At 37.9% G+C, this 26,350-nt stretch overlaps 1 protein-coding gene across 2 annotated transcripts in view; it reads left to right on the top strand.

Moving 5' to 3' along the window:
- The window catches only part of LOC126184962 (host cell factor 2), a 284,341-nt gene that overhangs the window by 146,401 nt on the left and 111,590 nt on the right, over positions 1–26,350 (top strand). For both annotated transcript variants that reach the window (XM_049927657.1, XM_049927656.1), the window contains exons 10-12: positions 1,005–1,238; positions 3,880–4,142; positions 13,668–13,896. In XM_049927657.1, the coding sequence (XP_049783614.1) occupies positions 1,005–1,238; positions 3,880–4,142; positions 13,668–13,896 (726 nt within the window). The remainder of the gene's footprint in view (positions 1–1,004; positions 1,239–3,879; positions 4,143–13,667; positions 13,897–26,350) is intronic.

The following is a 26,350-nucleotide window of genomic DNA, read 5'->3' as shown; positions in this document are numbered from 1 at the left end:
AATTGCTGACACCACTGGCATACCAGATGAAATACTACAGTTAATTTTACATGTAGAGTTTGTCATGAGAGAGTTTCATGCACTGATGATGCTATATTTGTTGATCATGGACCAAAAGCATATTGAACACTAATTTCCCAGCAATTTTTGTTCAATCGTAAGACTACAAATGATTTTATGCTCAAGTTGCAATGAATGTAACAGTGTTTACATTTTGCCCATGAAATGAAATCAGTAAAAGAAGGTACAGTAAGGAAGTGACTCTACACGAAGGTAGTGAAATTGTTCATATTGATTATTTCATACAGATTAAAGTTACAAATGCCTTATGGGCCAAATGCATGAGGAAAAGGTATGAGAGGGTGCCCAGGTTACAAAATAACAATCAGAGTCTTTCATCAGTGGCTTTGGCAGTGGCAAAAGATGGATTTGAAGTTTTAGATTAATTAATGTCATCTTGTTAGAAAGATTTGACTCTGTTTGCTGTTGCCTTATCTAATAAAATCTGTGGATGGAAAAGTTTTTACTCCAATGAAGAGATTATAACAGCCATGTATGGGTATTTTGCTGGCCTTAGAGAGTTATATTTCGTGGCTTGAATCTGCTCCAAGAATTTTTTTCTATCTCATATAGGTCATATGCAACAATTATGCTGAATACAACATGCTAACTCTACCTTAGGTTTCAGATGCTGGTGCATTTGTAATAGTGTGGTTTTTGGGTAGACTTGAGGAATACCTGGCTGCTTATCTTTAAAGTATATTGTTATCATATGAAAATCTGGTATCATCATATGGAACTGAAATGAAACAAATTTCCTACTCTAATTAGGGTAGCAATTTTGATGTTAACGGAACTCTTCATGTTGATTGTTCTTATGGCTTGGATATTGTAATAATTAGAGATGAAACTGTCACATCATTTTAAAATAAACTTTTCGTAAGTTGACGTATTTGTTCATGTAAGTCTGCATTTGATACAGTGAACCTTTTAACTGACTTCAGGTGTTCAGATACCACAAATAAAGGGTGTGCCATCAAACATAATGGTCACTAAAGCTCCAGGTCCTGGAGGAAAGCAAACAATTGTTATTACGAAACCTGGTTTGTCACCTGCTGGACCGACAGCAGTTGGTGTCCGACCTGCAACTGGACAACAGTTTATTGTTGTTACGACGTCACCTGGGATCCGCACTGTGCAGTCAGTTACATCATCACAAGCGGGAAATGCTACAGCTGGTATGTTAGTTTTTTTGTTTTGGTTTGCTATTCTGCTATTTTTCTAACATTTCTGACCAAGAGCTAAAATACGTACTCCCGGAGTGCAGTTTTACAAAAAACTCAACAGCTGTGCTATATAATACAGTTGGTGTTTTATTTAGTTTCAAGTACCATTAATCATGTTCACTATTCCAAAATTATATATTTTCACTGTGAAGAAATAACTGCAGCCAGAAAATTTAAATGTGTGTGTGGAAAGCTTCTGTTAAGAGTGTTATTTTCAGTTAAATTCTTCCTTTGTGACAGTTATCTAAATCTAATAAAATGTTTTGAAACTGTGGCAAATTTTGCTGTCAACATGATGACAGTTTATACAGTGAGTACAGTGTCATTACAATTGTCTATATTTCGATTCAAATAACTTGTGACTTCTGGCAATTCTGCACAGAGTGAGTTGAGGGAAGCTTTGTTGCCAACATGAGCTGAGCATGCCATGCCTACTTTTGGTATGTGTTTGTTAACTGGCTGCTAGTGAAGCATTGTTAATCAATCAAGAAATGATAGTATTGAGCAGGGTACTCACGTCATTGAGTATTTTATAAATACTCCAGTCTGTGCTGTAAGCAGTGAGACTAAGGGGAGAATCCTCACTGCTCACTTCCTCGGACCTGTAACTTGAAGTAACAAAAATTACCAGTTCTTGAATATGTTCCTCTAGAAATCCTTTGGGGGTCCATGTTCTTTTAACCCCTTTCTTGGTATGGCCCACAACTCTTGGTGAGTCCTGTGGGATAAGATTCACAATACTTTCTTTAGCCATTTCCACCTCACTCTGAGTAAACTCCGTGGCATGTAACTTCTCGCCCAATAATTTCAATAGGATTGAAAGGATTGCTGTATGGGGGAAGTCTGATTATGCTATGTCCTTTTGCCATGTCCAGTTTGTAAACCTGGCAGCAGGTGATTTTTAATTTGTACAGCTTTAAAAGTTCCATTCATTCCATCTTATTCATGTCATACTTAATCTTCTCCTGGGGGAATATTGCTCTGTACCCAAAGAAAAATATCTGCTGTCACCCACTGCATTTATGAAGGTTTATCTAACAAAGAGGAGTTATATGGCATTGTCCATTACTACACTTCACAATTAGAGCTGAGAAACATGGAAGCAATTGATGCCACCAGCATGTGCTATTGTTTACTTATGTGGTGGCAGAAAAAGTGCAGTATACCTACCAACTTCTTGTTTCCTGGGAGGGGAAGCACACCGTTCATACCTGGGCAACTGCATCATGTCCACTCCACCAAGCCCAACTGTAAAAAGTTGTGAGTTGTTTTAGCTACACAGTATTTGTTATCATATCTCCCTTCCCTGTTATCATGTGGAGGAATAATTGTAGAATTCATATTGTAACAGTAAAAAAGAAAATCTCAGTCTCTCTGCTCCCCAGCATAAAGTCATGACATAAAGTCCACAGTTACAATGCTACATGTTCTAGTGGTGCGCAAGTAATAAGGTCAGTGCATGATGCATTCTACACATAGAACATACATTGTGGCATTGCCAGTGCACTGTGTGTCTGTCCCATGTCATACCCTCCAACCATTGCTTACCCTCGTAACTGGCAATACTGTGGTAAGTTCCACATTTGATCACCGTTTTTGCTTCTGACTGTCCATAGATAAATTTTTAAGCTATAGTCTGATTAAAAGTACTTGATAGCTGACGGTTGTAGCGAGTTTCCTCCAGAGTGCTCAAAACACACACACACACACACACACACACACACACACACACACACACACAATGACACCGTTGGCAGAGGTTGTTATGACAGTTGGTTGGGCTTGATCGGCTTGTCTAGGGCCAAAACTCTTATCTTCACTTACCTTACTTTACCCCCTATAACTGGGTAAATCAGTTGAAAGGTTGAAGGAAGAACATAGCATACAACCTCCAGCAGGATCATGTCTACTAGAGCACTGTGATGTTAAAGCCATCCTTTAGGCTGACGACAGCTTTGCCTTTACCTTAATGAACCCTGGAGTGACTAAATACCTTCACCATATATAAACTAACATGAAAATGGTACTAATTGTTCTAAGCACACCATGAGGTAAAAGTTAGTCTGGCACAGCAGAATGATGCCATCGGCAGGAGTGTTATGTGATACACTGCCTTAGTCACTGTACATTGCGGAAAAGTGTTCAGGTTCCCATTTGGAACCTACCATAGGCTATTATCTCATGCAGCGACATATCGAAGCAAATTATGTTTTGAATGAATCTGTCTGGGAAAGTGTATGGATGCGTGTTAAGTTTAGTGATATAGGTGGTATAGTTGATAGTATAGTTGACATTGAGACTGACAGTGTGAAATAACCTGTGCTGAGGGTAATGAAAACAAACTTGTTATGTCAATGAAATGACCAGGAACGCGAACAAATAATGTGTGAAAATAAGTGTTTTTTAGGTTACCATACATGTTTTAAATCCATTTATTTACTGTAACAACTGGTCATCTAAATTAGTGTCATTAGCTTAAGCACCTTGAGAGGTGTGTTTGTATTTTTATTGATAATTTAGAGGTATGCAACAGTAGACAGTGGCGAATGAAAATTTGATATTGATTGAATAATGTCTTTGTGTCTTGTTTCAGGGGTCATATCACCTAATGTAAATTCACTCACAGCACCGAATGCAGGAGCCATGAAGATGATTGTCGTTTCATCAGCTTCTGTGCCTGGAGGAAATGTTGGCAAGCCAATAACCATAACAGTTCCAGGTGGTCAAGGAGGCAGACCAAAGACTGTTACTATTGCAGCAAGACCTAGTGGTCAGGCAGTGATAGGCTCTGTTCCTGCTACAGGGCAGATTATAAGCTCAGTTCAGCCCTCACAAACTCGCATTGTGTCTACACAGGTAATTTCTGGCCACAGAATTGATTTTGCATAGTTTTTTATTTCTCTCTTATTGCTGGTACTGAATAATTTATCATAATGTTGAGGTTAAAGTGAATTATCATACCTCGTCCAGAATTTAGTTTGGAGCTCTAACCCTTTCGCTGCTGTATACATGTCCTGCTACGCTGTTCCCCAGGTGCTGAGGACGTGTGCACATGCTTGGGTTTTCATACAGTGCTATGGTTGTCTGTATGCACCCGGAGCCACTGACATCTCACTGTTGTGGATGAGTTACTTTTGTATTCCGTGAATAAAAAAGTTTTGAGTAGTTATATACTACATATTGCGTGCTATCGTTTGTTGTTTATGAAATGTGGTGACTGTTATGATCACGTGCTTCTCAATGTACAAGGATGTGAATAGGCGCAACGCAACATGTCCGACCATCAATCGGATATAAAACCCAATAACTCTATAACAAAATGAGATATCATTTTGCTCTCAATTTTAAATAAAATTTTGACATCTTGTCTACATCTCAGTCACTGCAATGTATGAGCTAAAGTCAACCATATGGGAAGTTTATGCAGTGTATCTTTACCTCTTCAAATTTTTTAAAATTTGGCATGCAGTGTTTTACTTGATTTACTGCAGCGCAGTTAGTATGACAAATAACACAAAAAAATTCAGTTATTTATTGAGTTAAGATATCAGACTGTAAGATGTAATTTTATTTTATTTTTTTCCCCCCATATAGCTTTCTTAAGACTGGATGATAAGTATTTCTTATTGGGTGGAATGTCTTCCCTCAGCACAGGCACTAGCATTTGATGAGCGTACAGTGCTAACAAAAGCTGTCGTCAGCACAGACTGTAGATAGCACATCTGTAGGAGCGAAAGGGTTAATGAGCTGTGTTACATGTCTAAACCTTAAATAATTCCTAAATTCATATTGGGCAGTGGATATGCAAGCAGATCACACCAAGTAGGACTGGAATATGGCTCCTACAATCCTGAAATATTTTCCCTCAGTTTCTTTGCTTGTTGAACACAGGTCCACGTGCAGGCTGACTTAACACTGCATTGAAGAGTCATATAAAAGTGAATTTATTGTTCAGAAAATTAACATTTAAAAAAGAGACATAGTTACAGACAGAAATGTTCCGAAAAGCATAGCGGGAAAACAAAATAAGAGGGGCTGTTTCATTTTAATGTAGGCTTTTTTAGCGAATTTTGATGAAATCTTCTTGGGTTATCAGCCGAATCAAGGTGTCATTCTGTACCAGTGTTTTGACAAGTTTCCAACTCTTCATCATGACTAGCAGGAAACTTCTCAAAATGTTACCATAGAACGACGACATGGCCCAGTTGGTAATGTGAGAAAACTTCATAAAGAGGGAGAAGTTGTTGCTGGTTAATATGTGATAACTATCATGACAATAAAGACCTAGAGGTAGCTAATTTCATACATGTGTTCAATTCTCTCTCTCTCTCTCTCTCTCTCTCTCTCTCTTTTTCTTTTTTCTTTCTTTTTTTTTTTTTTTTTACACACACACACACACACACACACACACACACACACACACACCTTAATACGCTAGTGCCTTATGCAGCTGCCTAGAGTATCCAGTGATGGGCATTCGCTATCCTGATAGTGACCTTAATCAAATCACTAACAAAGTCGTGTCAGTTTTGTATGTGGGACTGAGGAACAGATAAGATATACCATAGCAGCAACCAACCTACTAACCCTTCTCTCCAGATGTGTTCATAATTCAGTTTGTAATTGTATTCCTGCTTCATTCAGTTTTTCCCTGTAGCTGATTTGAATTTCATTCTTAGAAATTAACATTTGTAGTTCTATTAACCTCAGTTTTTAAGTTACAGAAAGAAAATTTGTTTCACTGTGCCATACACCAGAATGAATCAATTTTTTGCTGACTTCAAATATTGCTTAAAGTTATGTACTACTGAATACACTTCAGTGTTGCCAACATTTGCCTGTTGCCCTCTTTAATAGTAACGTGAAAGAAGGCTAATGTAATGAGTCGCAGCATTAATGACCTCTGCCATTTATATGCATGTGTTAAGTGGATGTAATATGGAATTCCGGAGTACATTCTTCACTTGAATGTGGCAGCTATTCTTGACAAAATGAGCTTTGAAGAACTGAAAACATCGCTTTTATTCTCTGCACTGTTGCCTTAGCAGATGACCTCTTTTTAGCCTTGAATTTCTCCCAAATTTGAGAGTAGTTTTTACTTCCAAGACTTGGATATTTCTCGTGGTAACTTAGTCCTGGTGAAATTTAAAGAACATAGCTCAAAGTAGACATGCAGGAAGAGCTGTGGTCCGTTAAACACTGGTATTAGTACTCAGTGATGATTAAAAAAAAAAATGCCTGATACAGTGTAGTATGTGTCTCCTGTATTGGTAAAATAGTAATTTTTGTATGAAAGTAAATTTGTTGATAATAATTTTTGTTGTACAGTGTGTCCATCATATTGTTCTTCCCATGGACACAAAAATGACGTAAACAAGCACAGCAGAATATAAAAATCCTTCCGTTGTTCAGTTGCGGAAAGCATCATTCAAACCACACGCAACACAATGTTGTTTAGAGGTTTTTACTTAAAATTAACTTTTCGGTGTGTAATGTTCATTCAGTTGTAACAAACCGTATTTGTCTGAAATGGTTGGTTTTTAAGAGAACTCTTATTTTCGTTGTTTTACTGGTTGTCATTAAGCTTCCTGCCTAACTCCTCTCTTTACATTTGTTCCCCACTTGTAGTGGCATACTCATAGAAGTGGACACTAGTTTGGCCAGCCATTTCCAGTCCATTTGCAACTACAGAAAAGCTTAAAATACAAACTGTGGAGTAAAGTCAACACAAGGGTGGCGACTTGTCAGGAAAATCTGGAATTCCCAGATATTGAATTTGCTGGTAAGATCAGGGAAATCCCAGGGTATTCTTGAATACTCAGGAGTTCTGAGAGGGGATGGTAGGGGTGAACTTTTTTTTTTTTTTTTTTTTTTTTTTTTTTTTTTTTTTTTTTTTTTTTTTTTTTTTCTTCAGAAATAAATGTACTGTCATAATGTTATGAATCGCTCAGAAACTCTGCCTTGAAAAATAACAGTTGTGTAGTCGGGAAAGGAAATGTCAAGAAGAGCACTGAATTGTTGCAGTGTTTGTTGATTGCAGCTACCTGTCACACTTGCTGCACTCTGGGAATCTTCATTATTGTTTGTTGGTTCTCGGATTTGAGGTCAATGTCCCATTATGTGACATTGCATTATTGCTAGTACAATGAAGTTTAATGTAAGTGTGATAGTTTATCACTTAGTTGTGAATTCAGCATTTGCACAAAAGTGAAAGTGGGTTTGCAGTTTCATAGAAAAATACAGTTACATATCCAATTGGGTGGTCCTTATTTTTTGGATTTCATATTTCTTCATGCACACATCTGTTTTCTTCCACTTGTTTTAAGACTATTATATTGAAACTGAGGTAGAGGAACCCATGCCGCAGTAGCGGAGAAGTTGTGTCATGTCGCTAAGTTTTGATATAACTGCTTATGCATGCTCTCAACTGCAGTCACACCATCTATCTTCACTTGAGCGTCAGTTCCCATTTGATGATGTTTTGAATATTTATTTATATCATGGTGGGTAGTTTAAGAACTAGTGACACAACTATTTATTTAGTTGATGAAATTAGGCACCAGATCAGTGGACATAAATTACCATCTAAATGATAGGTTTTGTCTGTCTTGTTTTATAAGATACTCAAAGTGAGATTGACTATCAGTGGAACTGCTAATTTAGTCATGTGTGGAAGTGTAATATTTTGGGAGAAGGCTAGGATTTCTAAAAGAGCTCTACCTTGTTGTACAACAAAACTTGTAGACCTACATTCAGAGTGGTACAGTCTGGAAAGAAATACTGATAGAAAGACAGTAAATGAGAGCGTAAGTTTTTCGCAAATCTAAGTAATCTCTTTGATGTTACCCATGCTAGTGATTTGAACATGATAAAAGTAGAAGAGGATAAATTCTTTTTTATTACAACAAAGAGTGTCCGGCTGTAGAGGTTATCTTGGAGGTCTTGACTGGAAGTTGGTGGCAGAAAAGGAAAAGGTGTGGATTAGAGTTATGAAAGACAGATCAAGGAAGATGAAGTTTGATAACAAGTCACAGTTTTTGGAAGCTGCTACTGACTGGTCTGAAAAACCACTTTCAAGTGTGATTGTGATGATGCTATCAACATCCATTGATATTACATTGTAGTGACAGTAGTTCGAATTATGATCCTGCAAGGGTTTCTCATACTCTTGATTATTGTACAATGACGAGACATGACATGATACCAAATGGTGACAGACAGAAGCAATAAAGGAATTTCCATGGGTTGGCAGGAGCTTATAATTTACAACAGTTAATAAAACCTTAAATCGTAGCCAAAATTTTGTTAAACACAAGTAAGAACCTGGTCCATCGCAGAATATGACTCTCGCAAGAGACTAAGGGATTGATGATCCCTGTGATCATGTGTCATATCTGCTTTCCCAGAAACACAGAAGCAGCTGCTTTGTGAGAGGGAGGTGGAGGTTGTTTTCCCACACTTCTTCTTTCAGACAGTGAAATTTCTCATTTGTTTAAACTCACAGCCAACTGCCAATTTTATAGTTTCCACACTACAGCAATCAGAAAACGGAACTAGTCAGTGTGTTTTGATGTCGCCAAAAATCTTCCAGTGAAGTACAAATAAACTTATTTTTGGTTCTACTTCTTCTCCAAGTACGTTGTCAGTTCTATCTGTAGTGTTGTCAAGCAAAGGTCGCACAGCTATAAATGCCCACAAAAGGGCTATATGGTAGTCTGATCAGTTCTTAATTCGAAATCAATGTTTTGCAGGTTTCGTAATCATCAAATTGTGTGGAAAAAGAAAGATAATCTTGAGAAACACCGAAAGTTAGAGGGGAAAATCATCCTGCTTTTCAACAGAAATAGTCATTTGTTGAAAGTTTAAATAGAGCCAAAAGTAGAAAACTAGCAAAGACCATTTTGGAAATAAAAGCTAGTGGAAATTTTTAAAAAAGCAAACATTCCATGAAAAAGCTCTTATTATAGAGAATAAATTTTATTTTTCTCTCCAATCAGTTTTAAAGTCCTAAGGCTTCAAACTTCAGCATGAAAAACCTTTTAAATTTGTATCGCTAATAATTTTAAAAACTGGCAATTTAGCCAAAAATAGATGCTTTGTTTTCTGGTTCCTATTAACGAATGACGTGATAACTGTGTAGCCATAAAAGGTAGTAAAGTAAAAGTTACTTTCACCTACAACAAAAATCAGGTTTGGGGAAATTTGGAATTTCAATCTGGGAAAACATGGGACACTCAGGAAGATCTGATGACAGTAGCCACCCTGTATCAGAAACTGATTGACTTGAATCCTACGACCCGGGACAGCCGGGAGATCCGGGAAAAAACCGGGATTTTTTTCATCCGGGAGAAAACCGGGAAAAACCCGGGATATTTTTAGATTTCCGGGAATTTTTCATTGTTTTAGTTTTCAGTTAAATTTTTGTAATTTTGACTAGTAAGAACCGACGCACTAACAAAGGATATTACTGTATCCCACTACAGCAGAATAATACTTCAACAATAAACATAAACGAGAGAAAAAAACGAAAATAACTTAAATTGCAAAGGAAATGCGCCATATACAACGACGACACAAGTGCTCATGCAAGCGTCTGCCGATTGAAAATGTGTCAAAGGCTTTAGGAAGACTATGCAGTGCTTCATAACAACAAATTGCCTCCAATGAGCGTGAAGTCGCAACTGTTTACATTCGATTTGTTTTAGCAGTTAACACGCGGGCTCATGCACATGCGCAGTAGAGTCACGTTTGAGTAGTAGATTCTCCCACTTCTGTCAACAGGAATGTGGCTGTTGGCTGTGCAAGCAGTCGCAGCAAGCAGCTAGATACTTCCGGGAAATTCATATTCTTGAGGGGAAAAAAAAAACTTGTTTCACAAAGCACCTAGCATCCAGCGCACGTTTGCCTATCAATTAGTCATATGATTTTGAAATGCTTCTCTGTTGGTTTTTGAACACATTTTAAGTTGATTTCTGAATGAATCATAAGCTGACTTTTGAATGTATGCATAGTGTACGTGATGTCTCTGTCAGGAGAATCCTCGTCGCATCTAGAAATAAACTTTCCACAGACAAAAGGGGAGGGGGCTATACGAGCTGAGTGGAGTAAAGCCGAATGGATGAATGGCAATCGCTGTCTGATTATGTGGCTGATTGGGTGTGCGAATGATCAGCGTTGTTATAATTACTAGTGAAATCCATAGATTCATACTATCAGAATGGAAATAAACGACTGACAGGAATAACAGGTGAGAAAGATTATGTATTATCTTCTCGGTGTGTCCAAGAAAATGAAGTTTTGACATAAAATGTTTGGCCAGATCGCTACACTAGTAAGGACCAGTAGTACAGTCCCCGGCTACCAGCCGCTTAAGTTCTATTGTGGAAGTAACACGGAAAACGAGTTGTACGAACACGTAACAACGCCTAACTGGAGAATAATTGCGGGAGAACTAAACCAGTGATTCTGGCAGGGTTAGTGAAGTTAATCGGCGAACAAATTTTGACAGTGGCAGCAATAGCTACAGAATTGGTGATGACAGGATTGTTTGTTAGAACGAGGACGGAGAAGAAACGAGGACATCACACAAATTATGGAAGAATAAGACGATTCCAAATTTATATAAAAATTGCGTAATACAAGTTTTTGATCTCATGCTAGAGAAGCTGGTGCATATGAATGAAACGTGAAACTATTTCCTAACATAAAGCTTTTTGCTTGTAGTAGGACTAATAGGCATTTGATATTGATACTTATTGGATTATATTCTGTCGTGTTATAAAAATGACCATTTGTGCCAAAACAGTCTCGTTTATTTGGTGTGTTATAAAATTGCTGCCATATTAGAAAGGCCTATTTTGTTTTATCTAGCAGACAGTGACAAAATAGATGTAATCAGATCGAGAAACCACACCAGTCTTGGGTATTATTTGTATTAACAGCTTTTTCAGTATTAGATAACTACATTTCAATTTTCCATGTAGCAAAACGTTTGACAAACTTTGATGAGGTAGAAGATTCTTTCACAGAAAGGAAAACACGCCATGTAAAGCTGTAGCAAGATTAGAGAGAAAAAAATGCTAGGAGCTAAGGTTTGAAGAAATGTAATTTCTTGCTTCTCTCTTGTCAGTACTGTTTTTATATGTCCTATATTTAATTTTATGTGACACAAAACAGCAAGTTATTAACTAATGGGCAATGAAGAGTTCAGATTTTCCGAAGAGTTCTTGTTCTCTCGATTACAAATAATCCCATCCGCTATTAATTGCGAGATTTTTTTTTAAGAGAGGCAGACTGCCAAACCGGCCGACTGGGAGCCGGAGAGGCACCACAGGACATTTCAATTTCCACTCTCCTGAATATAGTTTGGACGTGCAGTAGAAAAATGCTTTATGAAGAGGCATGGAACTGCACTTGGACATACTTAAGACCAAATAATATGTCTTACATTACCTCGAATATATAGGTTTTATGTTTCAGACTTTTCAGAAAGATGTGCGCTACAAGATGTACATATTTTGAAAATTCGATTTTTTTTTTTTTTTTGGTATTGACCCGGTTCGCAAATGTCGTAGATCCGGGGCTGATGTGCAGAGCAATCTGAGCTATAGTGGGTAGTCTCCATGTGACCCGTGTTTACGTTCAGTGATTTTGCTGTTTCCCCTTCGTTTACTCTCACGTCAAATGAAAACAAAACGGCTATCCATGGCCGGGAGCTATCGAGTAAATTAAAACACATTCACATAATTACTAACGGCTGAAATATGTCATTAGTTTCAGATTTTATTTTATTTCCACCTTTCTGAAAGTCAAGCATTAATCGCCTTGCGGAACAATGAAGTTATTTTTGTCTGTTTGCTAAAGAAATTTGACTTGCTAATCTTTTCCGCAGAGGCAGTCAATGTGTTTGAAACGAAATGTTTAATTCCACAGTACTGGGTAGTTTCAACTGTTCGCTGCATTTCCAGTGCACGTTTTCATTTTCTAGCACGTATGGCATTATGCCATAATAAAGAACCAAACGTGATATAATACAGTACTAGTGCTCCAAGAAAATTTACATCCTGAAAACCACACTTAAAAGCGTAATATCAGGTCGGGGTCTACGGTACTTCATTGGGAATCTGGACATACGAGTGTGCCTTTAAGTATGCACTTTAAATGTGCACATTTTAATATGGTTCACAAATTTCCGATGCTCTTGCAGTATCATCTTTCATTGATGATCTTTTACACGTATGTACATACGGGCTTCCTACGTCATGATATCTACCCAAGCGCGGTGTCGCCTGTTACCTGAGCTCTCTGGCAACTGCTGAAACGAACCTATTTGTAACAGGTCGCGGGAAAATATTACGATTGGTGGTTTGAAAAGCGTTACTTTCAAAGTAAATATCCTTTTACGTAAGTTGAACTACGTACAAGAATGGACCGTGAATTTATTAAATCACAAAGCGTTTGACTCTCATTTAAAAATCAGGTGTCTGATGACGAGCCATTTAGAAGCATTTCAAACCCTCGAACCCTGAAGATCAGACATTTATGTCATTATTAAAAATTTTACAGGCACATTTGTATGATATCTCTTAAAGTGTAACACACGCAAAAAAGATCAACAGTATATGCGAAAGCTTAGCTTCTCTTGCAGCTTGAGACCAATATTTTATGTGAAAGCTTTGCTTTTCTTGTAACAACACTATGTATATTAATTTAAACTATTTAACTTTCCCTGTTTGGCACGCTACTCAACACTGATGTTGCTATTGGCTGACTACATCACGTGTCCTATGCTCTGAATATTCTCTGTCATCAGCTGGCGAGATCACGTGACATGAGTTACGAACGGCTTACAAAAGCGCATCAAAATCTCGGTTTCAATGGTTCGGAAAGTAACATGCGGTGTTTGGTGGATTTCCAATGTATGTTTTCGTAGTACGAAAATACGCAGTGTACATGTTGCTGTACATCAAAGATATTTCCAAAACATGTCTTTTTCTCTGAGTTTCGTTTTCTAAAGTGTCGGGAAATTGTACGCTCGTGTACAAAACCATAACCATTCAAAGGAGTGATAGGGGAAAATATACTGTCATCCGGGAGAAAGTGTGTTTTTAACCGGGAAATCCGGGAATTTTTTTTCCTTGTCCACGTAGACACCCTGTACATAATTTGGTTTTGCGCAAGAGTGCATATATTGTAAAGAGAAGCCCTGACAGTAGCATTTTGCTTCTTAATAAAAGATGATGTACTAGTACATCATGAACATATTGCAACGTTGTGTTTCTTGTATTTGTATAACTTTTCCTTTAATTTGTGGGAAGGTATATTCCTGTTGCTTATGATGTTAAAACAAGTGTTGAAATAATCATGTTAATTTTTTTCCAGCCTGCACTAACACTGGGTGCAAAACCAGTGACAATGCAGCTAACTACCGCAGATGGGGGACAGAAGATGTTGACATTACTGCCCAACAGTGGAACTACAATGCCACTTGTAGCAGGAGCTGAGAATATGAGTTTAGGTAGCAGTTCAGCAGAGCTTGTGGCGGCCCTAGGTCAGACAGTCGGTACATCTGCTGCTGCTACCCGCCAGCTTCAGCCCACCTCGACAATAGGTTAGAAGTAGAAGTAATATCAGCAGCAGAATGTTAATAGCCAGAAATAACTGAATTTAGATGTATGTGCTTGCTTTGGCTTTATTGTGAATAGTACATATGAAAATGTGCATTATCATTGTTTCTGTGGAGTGAACTGTGTATTGTGATGATATATTATTTGTTCTTTGCATGAGCATTTAATTAACTGCATATGTTAAAATTCATGGATAGTCTTGAAAGGGAACAAGTAGAGGGAGTAAGAAGTTGAAAACTTACTATCCATTTTCAGATGTGAAAAGAAACACAAAGCTGGTTATTTATTTTTTCAAACACATTGATCTCAAGAGATACATTTCATGTAGATTGTAGGATCAGTACACTGTCTTCCATCATTTTAGATGCCAGCAATAGTGTTATGCTATAGTGAACGCAGTATGTTATAAAATATAAATACTTCAGCTTTTCAGTTCTGTACACTTGTGAGCAATTGAGTTATACATGCCTAGTAGGTTGTGGATCCACTTTTTGTTATAACAACTATTGCGAAAGTCATGGGCGTTAATTTAACAAGGCACTGAAATTGTTGGGCTGCAACCTGAACTGCCATCAAAGAATGGTTGAAACTAGGTCGAAGGGATGGCTGTATCACTCAATAGGATTGAACTATGTTGATTTGGGTGCTACAAAAGTACCTTTTTGTTCATGGAGATTTCTTCAAACCATTTTGATGCAATTTGGGATTAATGGAATGGTGCATTTTACATCTACATGTTCCACTACATACATAATCTGCAAGCCACCATACAGTGTATGACATTGTCATTTTTTAGGTATAACTTTCCTTTGGACAAACAATTTTATGCTCATTATTGAACAGTAGGTTGCTGTACAGTTACTGAATCTTTCAATCATCAGCAAGTATGCAAGGTAACTTTCTGACATGTTAATACAGTGTTGAAAGCTGGGTTTTGAAGTCGAACTATTGTCTTTCATGGCCTGCGCTTTTGGCAACTACACATCCAGTGACTAACTATTTTGTTCACTGTGGCATTAGACACGCTTTATCTCCAACATACTAACTTAAGGAAGGTAGAAAAGTGAAGTTTTTGGGGAACACTTTTGGGTAATTAAAAAAAACTGCTGCTTGATGTAGACTACGCAGCAGTTCCACTGTATCAATTATATATCTCCTTTATAGGTCACAAGAATTAGATAAGAGAAATTTGAGCATGTACAGAGGCTTAAGTTTTCCCGTCACTCCATTCGTGAAATCAGTAATTGATACCCTCAGTCATGCACTGTAAGGTACTTTGTCTAACATGTAGATGTGAATATACCGTATTTACTCGAATCTAAGCCGCACTTTTTTTCCATTTTTTGTAATCCGAAAAGCCGCCTGCGGCTTAAAATCGAGTGCAAAGCAAGCAGAAGTTCTGAAAAATGTTTGTAGGTGCCGCCACAACTAACTTCTGCCGTCGAATATATGTAGCGCGACAGAGGCATGCTTTGTACAATAGGCACAAAGATAAATACTGGCGCCAAAACCTCTGCGTCAGTAAATAAATTTAAAAAAAAAAGGGCGGAAGACGAGCTTTTTGTTCTCCGCCCCGAGTTTCAACCACTGCATTTTCATACATTATCCAACGAAGTAAATACAAATTCCGAATTGTTCATCTTCGAATGTAGCAGAATTTCAATGTACTGCGAAAATCAGACTGGCAAGACTGTTTGGGATTTTTGTCAATATGGCCAACTCTACATTCTGAATTTTTTCCTACCTGTGAGAAGAGATGGTTGCTAATAGGAACTTTTATGTATTGTGAATCACATGCAGTATTCTCTTCACCATAAGAATAATACGAATATAAACATTTTGCCATGTATTGTTTCGTGTTTGCTGCTATCTCATTTAAATCCTGTGTGCCCAATAAACTACGAAACTAGAGTGAGACAACAGCAAACGCGGAAGAATATACGTATCGTGTCATGTTTATATTCGTATTATTCTTATGCCTAGTAGTGATACAGTCAGAAATGAAGCACGGCAACTGACTAGATTTATAAATCTAAGATGACTAATTTCTGTGCAGAATTTGATGTACTAAAGAAGCGGCCGCAAAGATTTTCAAACGGAGAAAAATTTTCGCCAACTCTCGTTCAGAACATGTTCTATCATACGCAGCCTATTATTTGGTTCTTGTTGATCATTATCAAAGAAAGCAGCAGTATAAGTAACAACAAATAAGTCTTTTGCCATTGTTTCGCTAATGAGACAATTCCTCTCTTTTTATTGTAAGCGGTGGTAGCGCGTACAAAAGCAAGCCATGCCGCTAGCGGCGACAGGTCGTAAACACGCACTATCAGAATGCGACGAACAATGCATGACAGTACAGTAATGCATTTTCAGCTTAGAGTGACGTATACACCTATAACAAAGAAAATGGCACTTATAAGATCGAAGCAAAATAAGCAATCGATTCAAACCAGACGATGCACGTGAAAAAGGAAGGGTACTCGTATAAATACGGACGGAGTGCGTGACGCATAGCAATGGCTACCTGATAAAGCTTAACTGCTAAGCTTACGACTCGAACCAAACTACTGTAGCTGTATCGTCATTCATTCGACCTAAATTGTGTCTCATATGACAATGGACCAACTTTGTTTCGATTTGGAGGTGCGGCCTAAAACTTTTCTCTCCCCTCGAATTTCGAGTCTCAAATTTCAGGTGCGGCTTAGATTCGGGAAATTTTTTTTCCTTTATTTCGAGTCTCATTTTTCAGGTGCGGCTTAGATTCGAGTGCGGCTTAGATTCGAGTAAATACGGTATGTCTAATTTGATTGCTCAGAAGCGTACACGCTGTTTGTTTGTAAAAGGGAGTTCAAGTGGTTCCAATAAAGATAATTTCGGAACCAGTAGCTTCATGTTAATATAATGTAACTGTATTAACCCACTGATATAAATCAGACTACGTAAGATTTGATAATAAGTCACTTTGATAAGCAGAAATTCTGTGGAGGGGCCTGTGGAAAGCAGCTTACGGCTAACAATCTCTCTCTCCGATCAAGCTATAGAAAAAGGAAAAAACTTTTGATAACAGTGTGACACAAAGGGAAGAAAAGAGAAGTGATGACTTTGCAATTCTGTAATTTTGAAAATCAGTTAAAATATAATATTGGCAATTGTAACATGCCACGTAATCCGAGTAGTCTGGAAAACATTGCTAATGTTAATATGAGGAAAGTTTTTTTGTCACATGTGAGATCTGATTGTACAGTATTATCATACTTGAACACTGCAGCACGTCTTTGTATTAAAAATACTTTACTGCCTTCTGCTGTGTGTTCATTGACTCCAGTTCATACTTGGCCACTTGTAACAAAGCTCAAGTGGAAAGCATTTCTTGTAGGTGGTGGAGGAAACCCTGTATTTTGTGGTAATTTTGGTGGGACGTATAAAAGTTGGTTGTTAACAGGTCATTACATTTAAATTATCATCTTTCAGAATGACAAAAATCAGCTCAATTAAAAGATAGTAATTGGACGCATTTGTTTGCATACAGGCAAGGTACGTGTTGCGTGATAATGTACTATGACCTGTGAGATTGTGTAGGCATGAGGACAATTTCAAGTAATATAAAGTTTTTCTAACCAAATTTCATCCAGTGCAAACATTAGACATGGCAACATGATAAACAAAACGGCATTGTTATTTATTTTTCTGTTTAGTATTCGAACTTTTGGAAAGTAAATTGTGTAGTTTCATTTCAAATTTCAAGAAGTAGAAGAGGCATTCCATCATCATCATTCATATTTATTTTCTTGTGCTTTTGTTCTACATTGGCACATGATGTGGCCTGGTTAATTTAAGGAGTAGCCAGATGCTCTTCCTGTTGTTACTACAAGAGCAATCCCATCAATAAACTTAAAAGTCTCTAGCTGTATGTTTACATGTTGGTAACATTATACACACAAGCAGTCACAAGGAAATGTGCTCTGATGTTAACTTTCAGGACCAGATACTTACTTACAATTTTGAAAAACCTACCATTTATGGCATTTTTAAAATGTCACTGGCAGGTTCGTGTTTGACTTACAGTGTATACTAGAATAATCTGCGCACCCTGCTTTTGAGGGAGGGGAATTTTTTTTACTTTAATTTGTTTTATTTACAAAGAAAAAATGTTCTAACACAGTGATGTGTTCAAAATTACTTACATCATCAGTTGGTTTGAAGAAACGCATCATAATCTTAACATGCTATTGTACAAGTTGGTAAATTGTTCAAATGCAACAGATTCGATAATGTATAGGGCTGTTTGTGTCGCAGATTTATCAATTAACAATGAAAATGCATCCCCCCCCCTCGTAATTGCCTGGAAGCCATTGAGCAATGGTGGTTTTCCTCCAGAAACCTGATCCATTTTGGTTGAAAATTCTTCAAAACCAACCCCAGCTAACTTAGAAACTGATAATGCCTAGTGCTTTGCCTAAAGCCACTGCTTTAAATTGGCACATTTCACTCATCACTGTGTATCCGTGTTGTTGCTTGTCATCTACATAGTCGCAGAGCCTTTTTTTGAGGTCCAGATGCTTCATTTTCTTACCAAGAAATGTCCGGTCATGAATACAACTCTCACTCATGTCATACTTTCCTTCCGCTGCACGGTTTCCAATGTTCTTGGCTTTGTCAATAATTTTCAGTTTTTCTTTAGCAGCCATAATTAACATGTTTGAAGACATTAATACTTAACTTCTAACGTGCTACTGTCGTGTCACAGACTGAGGCCACAACAATGCAATAGTATAATTGGATCTATTGTTGAAGGTGGAGCAGTACCAACATTGTTTTCAAATCATCCACATATCCCAGTTTTTTGTCCTTAAATTTGAGGGAAAAAACAATCGCTGATTATTCGAGTATACATGTTATCTTAAACAGGAATACATGTTACAAGAGAGGAATTGTCAAAGTTTATTCAACATATTTATTTTAATTACCAACATTAATGATAATAAAACAAAGGTGTAATTTGCATTTTCAATTTTTTGCACAGTTCCACACATAATTGGCTTTTGTGTGAATGAAGTTGAAGCATTCTGGAAAGTAGAGTGATTTATTACAGTTAGGACACCACCGGCTCAATTTCTTCCTACCTGCTGTTCCATTAGATTGGTTAATCTTCTCTGATAGAACTTTGCACAACCTTGTTGATCGCTCCTTCTCAGTGGAAGGACCCCTTGCCTCCCAGGAAGCATCATCCTACAAGCGTATTGGTATGAGTAGCACTAGAAATACTTTCATGAACTTCTCCTATTTGTTTCTGAATTTATATGCTTGACCATGTATTTGGAAAAGTATCAGTGCTAGAATTCTCATAAATTGCTGCTCTTACCTCAATTTTTTTTTTCTAAAAACTGTAGCATAGTAAGTGGATGGTAAGAAAATGTTTAGTATAATTTGGCATCAGTCGGTTTCCTCCAACAACTTTCCTTCTCTCTTTCTCGAATGTGCAGATGACTCTGTTGCATAAGACATACTCGGTTGAATAAATGATGTCTGAACAACTCCAGGATTATCATCAAATCATTATACAAAACAGATAAGACAGACAAATATGTCGCATGATAGCTGAAACACCACCAGAAAGATTAGTTGAATATCAAAGGAAAGTTTTACAAGAAAACAGCTTACCTGAATAAAAAATTTCTTCATACTATTCATTCAATTATTCCTCTAGAGCTTCTAAGATTTCCTGCCCACTCAAAAAATGTGGTGAATTTGAAAGAAGAATTAGTAAAATGGCAAAAAACAAACAAGAACAATTCAAATCTCACTACTACATCAGCACAGAATGCCATGCTCAGTACTGCAGAGGTTCTCCATCACTTCCCATTTCTTTCGAAGTATTTAAAGTGGACCTATGATTTTACGTTCTCCAATTTTACATCTTTTGCAATTCTGCACTGTAAATTCGTAGCCCCTGTGTAAAAACACTAAAAATACCCCGATTTTACGTTTCTCTTTAGTAAGGTTTACTTGATTCTAACTTTTTACTCGACATCTGACTTGACTTCATTCTGTTTTCTTCCTATTGACATTTGATGTGACTGAACGAGTTAAGGGAATATTTTAGTCTGTTGTGGAGAGGGGAGGCACAAGAGGGAAAATGCTGATGTAATCCGTGATCAGTGTTGCCAACACAACTTGCAACATTTACAAGGTGCATTCAAGTTCTAAGGCCACCGATTTTTTTCCTAATTAACTACTCACCCGAAATCAATGAAACTGGCGTTACTTCTCGACGTAATCGCTCTGCAGACGTACACGTTTTTCACAACGCTGATGCCATGATTCCATGGCAGCGGCGAAGGCTTCTTTAGGAGTCTGTTTTGACCACTGGAAAATCGCTGAGGCAATAGCAGCATGGCTGGTGAATGTGCGGCCACGGAGAGTCTTTCATTGTTGGAAAAAGCCAAAAGTCACTAGGAGCCAGGTCAGGTGAGTAGGGAGCATGAGGAATCACTTCACGAAGAAACTGTTGCGTAACGTTAGCTCGATGCGCGGGTGCGTTGGCTTGGTGAAACAGCACACGCGCAGCCCTTCCCGGACGTTTTTGTTGCAGTGCAGGAAGGAATTTGTTCTTCAAAACATTTTCGTAGGATACACCTGTTACCGTAGTGCCCTTTGGAACGCAATGGGTAAGGATTACGCCCTCGCTGTCCCAGAACATGGACACCATCATTTTTTCAGCACTGACGGTTACCCGAAATTTTTTTGGTGGCGGTGAATCTGTGTGCTTCCATTGAGCTGACTCGCGCTTTGTTTCTGGATTGAAAAATGGCATCCATGTCTCATCCATTGTCACAACCGACGAAAAGAAAGTCCCATTCATGCTGTCGTTGCGCGTCAACATTGCTTGGCAACATGCCACACGGGCAGCCATGTGTTCGTCCGTCAGCATCCGTGGCATCCACCTGGATGACACTTTTCGCATTTTCAGGTCGTCATGCAGGATTGTGTGCACAGAACCCACAGAAATGCCAACTCTGGAGGTGATCTGTTCAACAGTCATTCGGCGATCCCCCAAAACAATTCTCTCCACTTTCTCGATCATGTCGTCAGACCGGCTTGTGCGAGCCCGAGGTTGTTTCGGTTTGTTGTCACACGATGTTCTGCCTTCATTAAAGTGTCGCAACCACGAACGCACTTTCGACACATCCATAACTCCATCACCACGTCTCCTTCAACTGTCGATGAATTTCAATTGGTTTGACACCGCACAAATTCAGGAAACGAATGATTGCACGCTGTTCAAGTAAGGAAAATGTCGCCATTATAAGTATTTAAAACAGTTCTCATTCTCGCTGCTGGCGGTAAAATTCCATCTGCCGTACGGTGCTGCCATCTCTGGGACATATTGACAATGAACGCGACCTCATTTTAAAACAATGCGCATGTCTCTATCTCTTTCCAGTCCGGAGAAAAAAAATCGGAGGCCTTAGAACTTGAATGCACCTCGTAACTTCACCGCACAGTGATGATGGGTCAAGTACATTTCACACTACTTTTTGGGGGAACTGACATAATCGTTATGTGGTGGTGCTGTGAAGGCAACCAGGAACAATGCTATTGATTTGTAAATTGCTATAGTGCCAAGTTGATGTTTATGGATGTGTTAGTGATGGGGGAATCTCACTTGTAGCAAGAACTCTTTAGGGGGATATTTTTGTGAATGCGCAATGTGCGAAATATTTGTGACAAGAAAGAATATGAAAGTTACTCACTTGCAGCAATTTAAGGTGTCCTCCACCCTGTCCACACACTCGGAAATCGCCACATATTCAGAAATAAACAGTAAAGTATTTGTGACAAGGAACAATATGAATTTTGTTGCTGCTTGTTTCACTTGTAGGAACATAAGCTGTCCTCTTAGGTTTCTGCCTAACCACACACTCGGAAATCACCACATATTCAGAAATAAAGAGACAAATATTTATTTCATTCTTCCTTCCCTAATCGAATAGAAATGTTAAATAACTTCTAATATTGCAGAACATATAGTATTACAATCATAACAAAGTTCCAGAATGTGATAACTACATTAAGTTACTCATCTGAATTTTGTATTGTGCATTAGTTATCATAAAATCTGTTGAAGCCTTACAGTTGATACTTTTTTTAATTGACATTTAATGATAAGTGTGATTAGTTGTGATACACTTTCATTGCACTGTTGCTTCGAAACGGTGTGCTGCGCAGGTACATCACACACTAAAAAGGAAACGAATAATCAAAATGCACACAGTACACACAGGGGTCATCACGAGCGATGAATAGTCAAAAGCCTACTAGTGACATCACCACTGCAAAAAGTAGCGTTCAGTCACTTGTGTCTAGGGGCAGCAAATCTTTGTGCCAATCAGGTTCTCTCATGTGGCCTCAGGTCTGCAGCTTGTAGCGCTTGTTGGTGATAGTCAGTGAAAGCTTACAGTAATCTCCTGTGTATTATTCACACGTTTTGGTTAATATGCATTTGTTTACGTTAATACACCTCTCATTTGAAAATGTAAAAATGTAGTTGCAATTTGTCCTGTGCAACATGTGGCAGTAATAAAACTTAACATCATCAAATTGTGGATACAGCCATGATGATAAAAATTTCCGTAAAAATTGTCTCCTGCCACAAGGCAGTGTTGGATCCGACACCTCTTGTTTGTTTCTATTTAACTTGCAAATCCTTACTACAGACTACATTTAAACATCATAGTCCCTGACTTTTAACCTCCAACACCTCAGACCTTGCTATCCCAGAAAACTATGGAAAGAACAATGTTGCCACAATGTTCTTCTACTCTTTCACCAAATATGAGGTTTCTCATATGTGGAATTTATACCAAGTTTCATCATAATTGAAATTGATGAAATGATAAATTTATTTATTTGAACAATCTGAATAGAATTTCTCATGTGGTGTATGTACAGTTGAAACATCTCATTTTGGAGACGTATCCTAAATAAGTTTACATATTGTATCAAAGAAACATACTGGCACTTAGTCTGTTATGGTTCTCACCATAAAAAATGTTCTTTCATGATTTGCATTACTTCGACTAATTGTCATTAGCAGTTACAAATGTCCTTTGCTTTTTATTTATCAGCAAAAAGACTCATGGCAGTCAGACAGCGCATGCAATTTTAATTGTAAGCTTTCACGTTTGTACAGTGCTGTATTAGTCTTAACACTCAATAATCCTGAATTCTTTCAACACAGTTTGCACTTTACTGGCAATTTCTGAATTCGAAAAATCCTTAGCAAGAAAATTTCCCAGGTCACTACTAGTGAGATTATGAACTACACAACAGTTTGCTCAATTTTCAAAATATCTCATACACAGACAAAAACTACATAAACACTTGTTTAGTACAGGTCTTGCTCTAATAACAGACTCATTAAGTTAACTAGCTTATTTCACAAAGCCAGTGAGTCATTTCTGATTCTCCACTCCAGTGAAATGCATTAATAAATATTTTGCACATCCAGAAATGTGAAATATAATTACAACAGCCTCTATGTTATTGGCAGATTCAATGTGCTGAAAGGAATGTTACGTAAAAATACAAAGCTACTCATAAACTACTTCAGTTGGATACAAAATTCGGGAGAGAATTACGTAAAGTTTCACTACTTAAAGATAAAATTCAGTGCCAGGTGAATGAAGAGAACCAGTGACAGTAATCGGCGATAAACATCGGATTCGGACCAATTTATCCGTGGAGTCCTCTGCAGTCACAAATGTATAGTATTGGTCAATTAAGATAATTAAAAAAAAGAGTACTTTTTTACTGTAAAGTGCATCCTGAAAACTACATAAGCATCCTAGACAGTTAACATACAATTTTGAACTTTGCACAGAATGAATTGAGTAGGTCCTTCTCCTTTGCGAATGTATAAGCTTTCACTCACTGCCACCTAAAAATGATAAGAGCTGCAGACCCGAAGCCAACCAAGTGGCTTACTTGATCAGCACCAAGATTTGATGTCCCCTAGATAAATATTTGTGAAGTCTACTCAAACGAAATAAATTGCCATTGGCTACAGAAGGAAATCACACCCCCACATGTTAAATGCTGACCCCTTTCACCTTACTTCAGTTTTCGGTTTAATCCACCGTGTTCATAAATTTTTGCTTTTTTCTGAGTGAACATAAAAGAAAGGTGTCTCAAAAATGCATGTTTTGACGTATAATTTGTGGTCATAGCATTTAGGAAAATAGCTGTTACCTTGTACCCAGATAAAAATTTCAAATTTTTTTACAAGTTTTTACTTGCTGTTACATATTTGATTTTTTAAGAACTAATGAAATTCATTACTATAAATTGTTGATAATCATTTATTGTAAATTTAATTTCCTTCACTTACACAAGATTTTGTACAATATATTGGCAATGATTACACAGCATGTTGTTATCAATGGAGAGATGTCTACAGACGTTAAAGTAACCTCTGGCGTGCCACAGGGGGATGTTATGGTACCATTACTTTTCACAATATATATAAATGACCTAGTAGATAGTGTCGGAAGTTCCATGCGGCTTTTAGCGGATGATGCTGTAGTATACAGAGAAGTTGCAGCACTAGAAAATTGTAGCGAAATGCAGGAAGGCACTTAACATACACAAATGTAATGTATTGTGAATACATAAAAAGAAGGATCCTTTATTGTATGATTATATGATAGTGGAACAAACACTGGTAGCAGTTACTTCTGTAAAATATCCGGGAGTATGTGTACGGAACGATTTGAAGGGGAATGATCATATAAAATTAATTGTTGGTAAGGTGGGTGCCAGGTTGAGATTCATTGGGAGAGTCCTTAGAAAATTTAGTCCATCAACAAAGGAGGTGGCTTACAAAACACTCGTTCGACCTATACTTGAGTATTGCTCATCAGTGTGGGATCCGTACCAGGTCGGGTTGACAGAGGAGATAGAGAAGATCCAAAGAAGAGCGGTACATTTCGCCACAGGGTTATTTGGTAAGTGTGATAGCGATATGGAGATGTTTAGTAAACTCAAGTGGCAGACTCTGCAAGTGAGGTGCCTTGCATTGCGGTGTAGCTTGCTGTCCAGGTTTCAAGAGGGTGTGTTTCTGCATGAGGTATCGATTATATTGCTTCCCCGTACTTCTACCTCCAGAGGAGATCACGAATGTAAAATTAGAGGGATTCGAGCGTGCACGGAGGCTTTCCAGCAGTCGTTCTTCCCGCAAACACACCATTGGGTGGCTTGCGGAGTATAAATGTAGATGTAGACAATTTTTTAATCGTGTGCCGTACATTTTCGCTTGTATTTTAGTGGTTCTAACTTTTTTTTAGATTCTGCAGTCTCCTCAATTTTGCATTTTTTAAGTTTGGACTGCACGAAAACATAAAATAGGGTGTTTCACTATATATAACCAAATCACAGAGGGCAGCATCTGCCAGGGAATGAGTAGGAAGATGCAGTATGTAGCTGTGTGGTTTCTGATCCTTACCTGGCTCCTGTGTCACACATACTTGTGGACCAACCTATACTTGGGTATGGTATTTTCATAGCAGTTTTGCAACATGACCTATGTCCAGGCTTGGATGCCAAAATGTTCAATCACGTCTGCAGCTCTGCACAGCAGTTACATGTTGATGCGGCACCAAAACGCCCAGAGAACTCTAATCCTTCATCGGAGGAAGTTAATGCTGGTTGGCTGTTGTTGTTATTAACTGTTCATGAGGTTCGCCGAGTACTGCGGCTTCCTGCCTGCAGGAATTTAGTGCTTTACTAAAACAGAATGCGTATTGTGCAAATTCTATGGAACTTCTGTAATTATGGTAATCACATGGAGTTGTTCTCACTAACTGTTCTTTGGATCCCAGTTCCTTTAAAATGGGGGGGGGGGGGGGGGGGGGGAGAAACAAAGGTCCAAATAAAACCATGAACAAGTTTGAGGTAAGGGGTAAAGGAATCACTAACGACTTACACATTTTCATGAACACGGAACCTAACTTTTAGAAATGTGACTTTAATTCACTAGTATGTCACTCGATAAAATGTACAGAATTGAATATTGTTTGTTTTGGATAATTATTTTTCAGTGAGTTACTCTTTGGAATTACCTGATCAAGCTGAAAGAACACAGGCAAGAGCCTGATACCTGATGACTGTGACCTGACCATTTCTGTACTGCTGATCTTTTGTTGTAAAAAATATGTTCACATCTACTGCACATTGACTAGTAAGAAGAGCAAGTTATTTCGTCAGTGAAGAATTTTTTATTAAGGCATGTTCAGTGGAGCTATATTGCAGATAAAGCTCTATCATTGTTACCTGACTGGCTAGTAGTGTAACAGGGGAAGCAGTATATAACAGTTGTGGACATTTCTTGTATCGATAACATTAGAGCCGAAACAAAGGAATTTTTACTGTGATTGCACC

Source organism: Schistocerca cancellata, chromosome 4 (genome assembly GCF_023864275.1).
Source record: "Schistocerca cancellata isolate TAMUIC-IGC-003103 chromosome 4, iqSchCanc2.1, whole genome shotgun sequence".
Taxonomy (NCBI): Eukaryota; Metazoa; Arthropoda; class Insecta; order Orthoptera; family Acrididae; genus Schistocerca; species Schistocerca cancellata.
The sequence above is the reverse complement of the archived record's forward strand: the minus strand, read 5'-3'. Positions and strand labels throughout refer to the sequence as shown.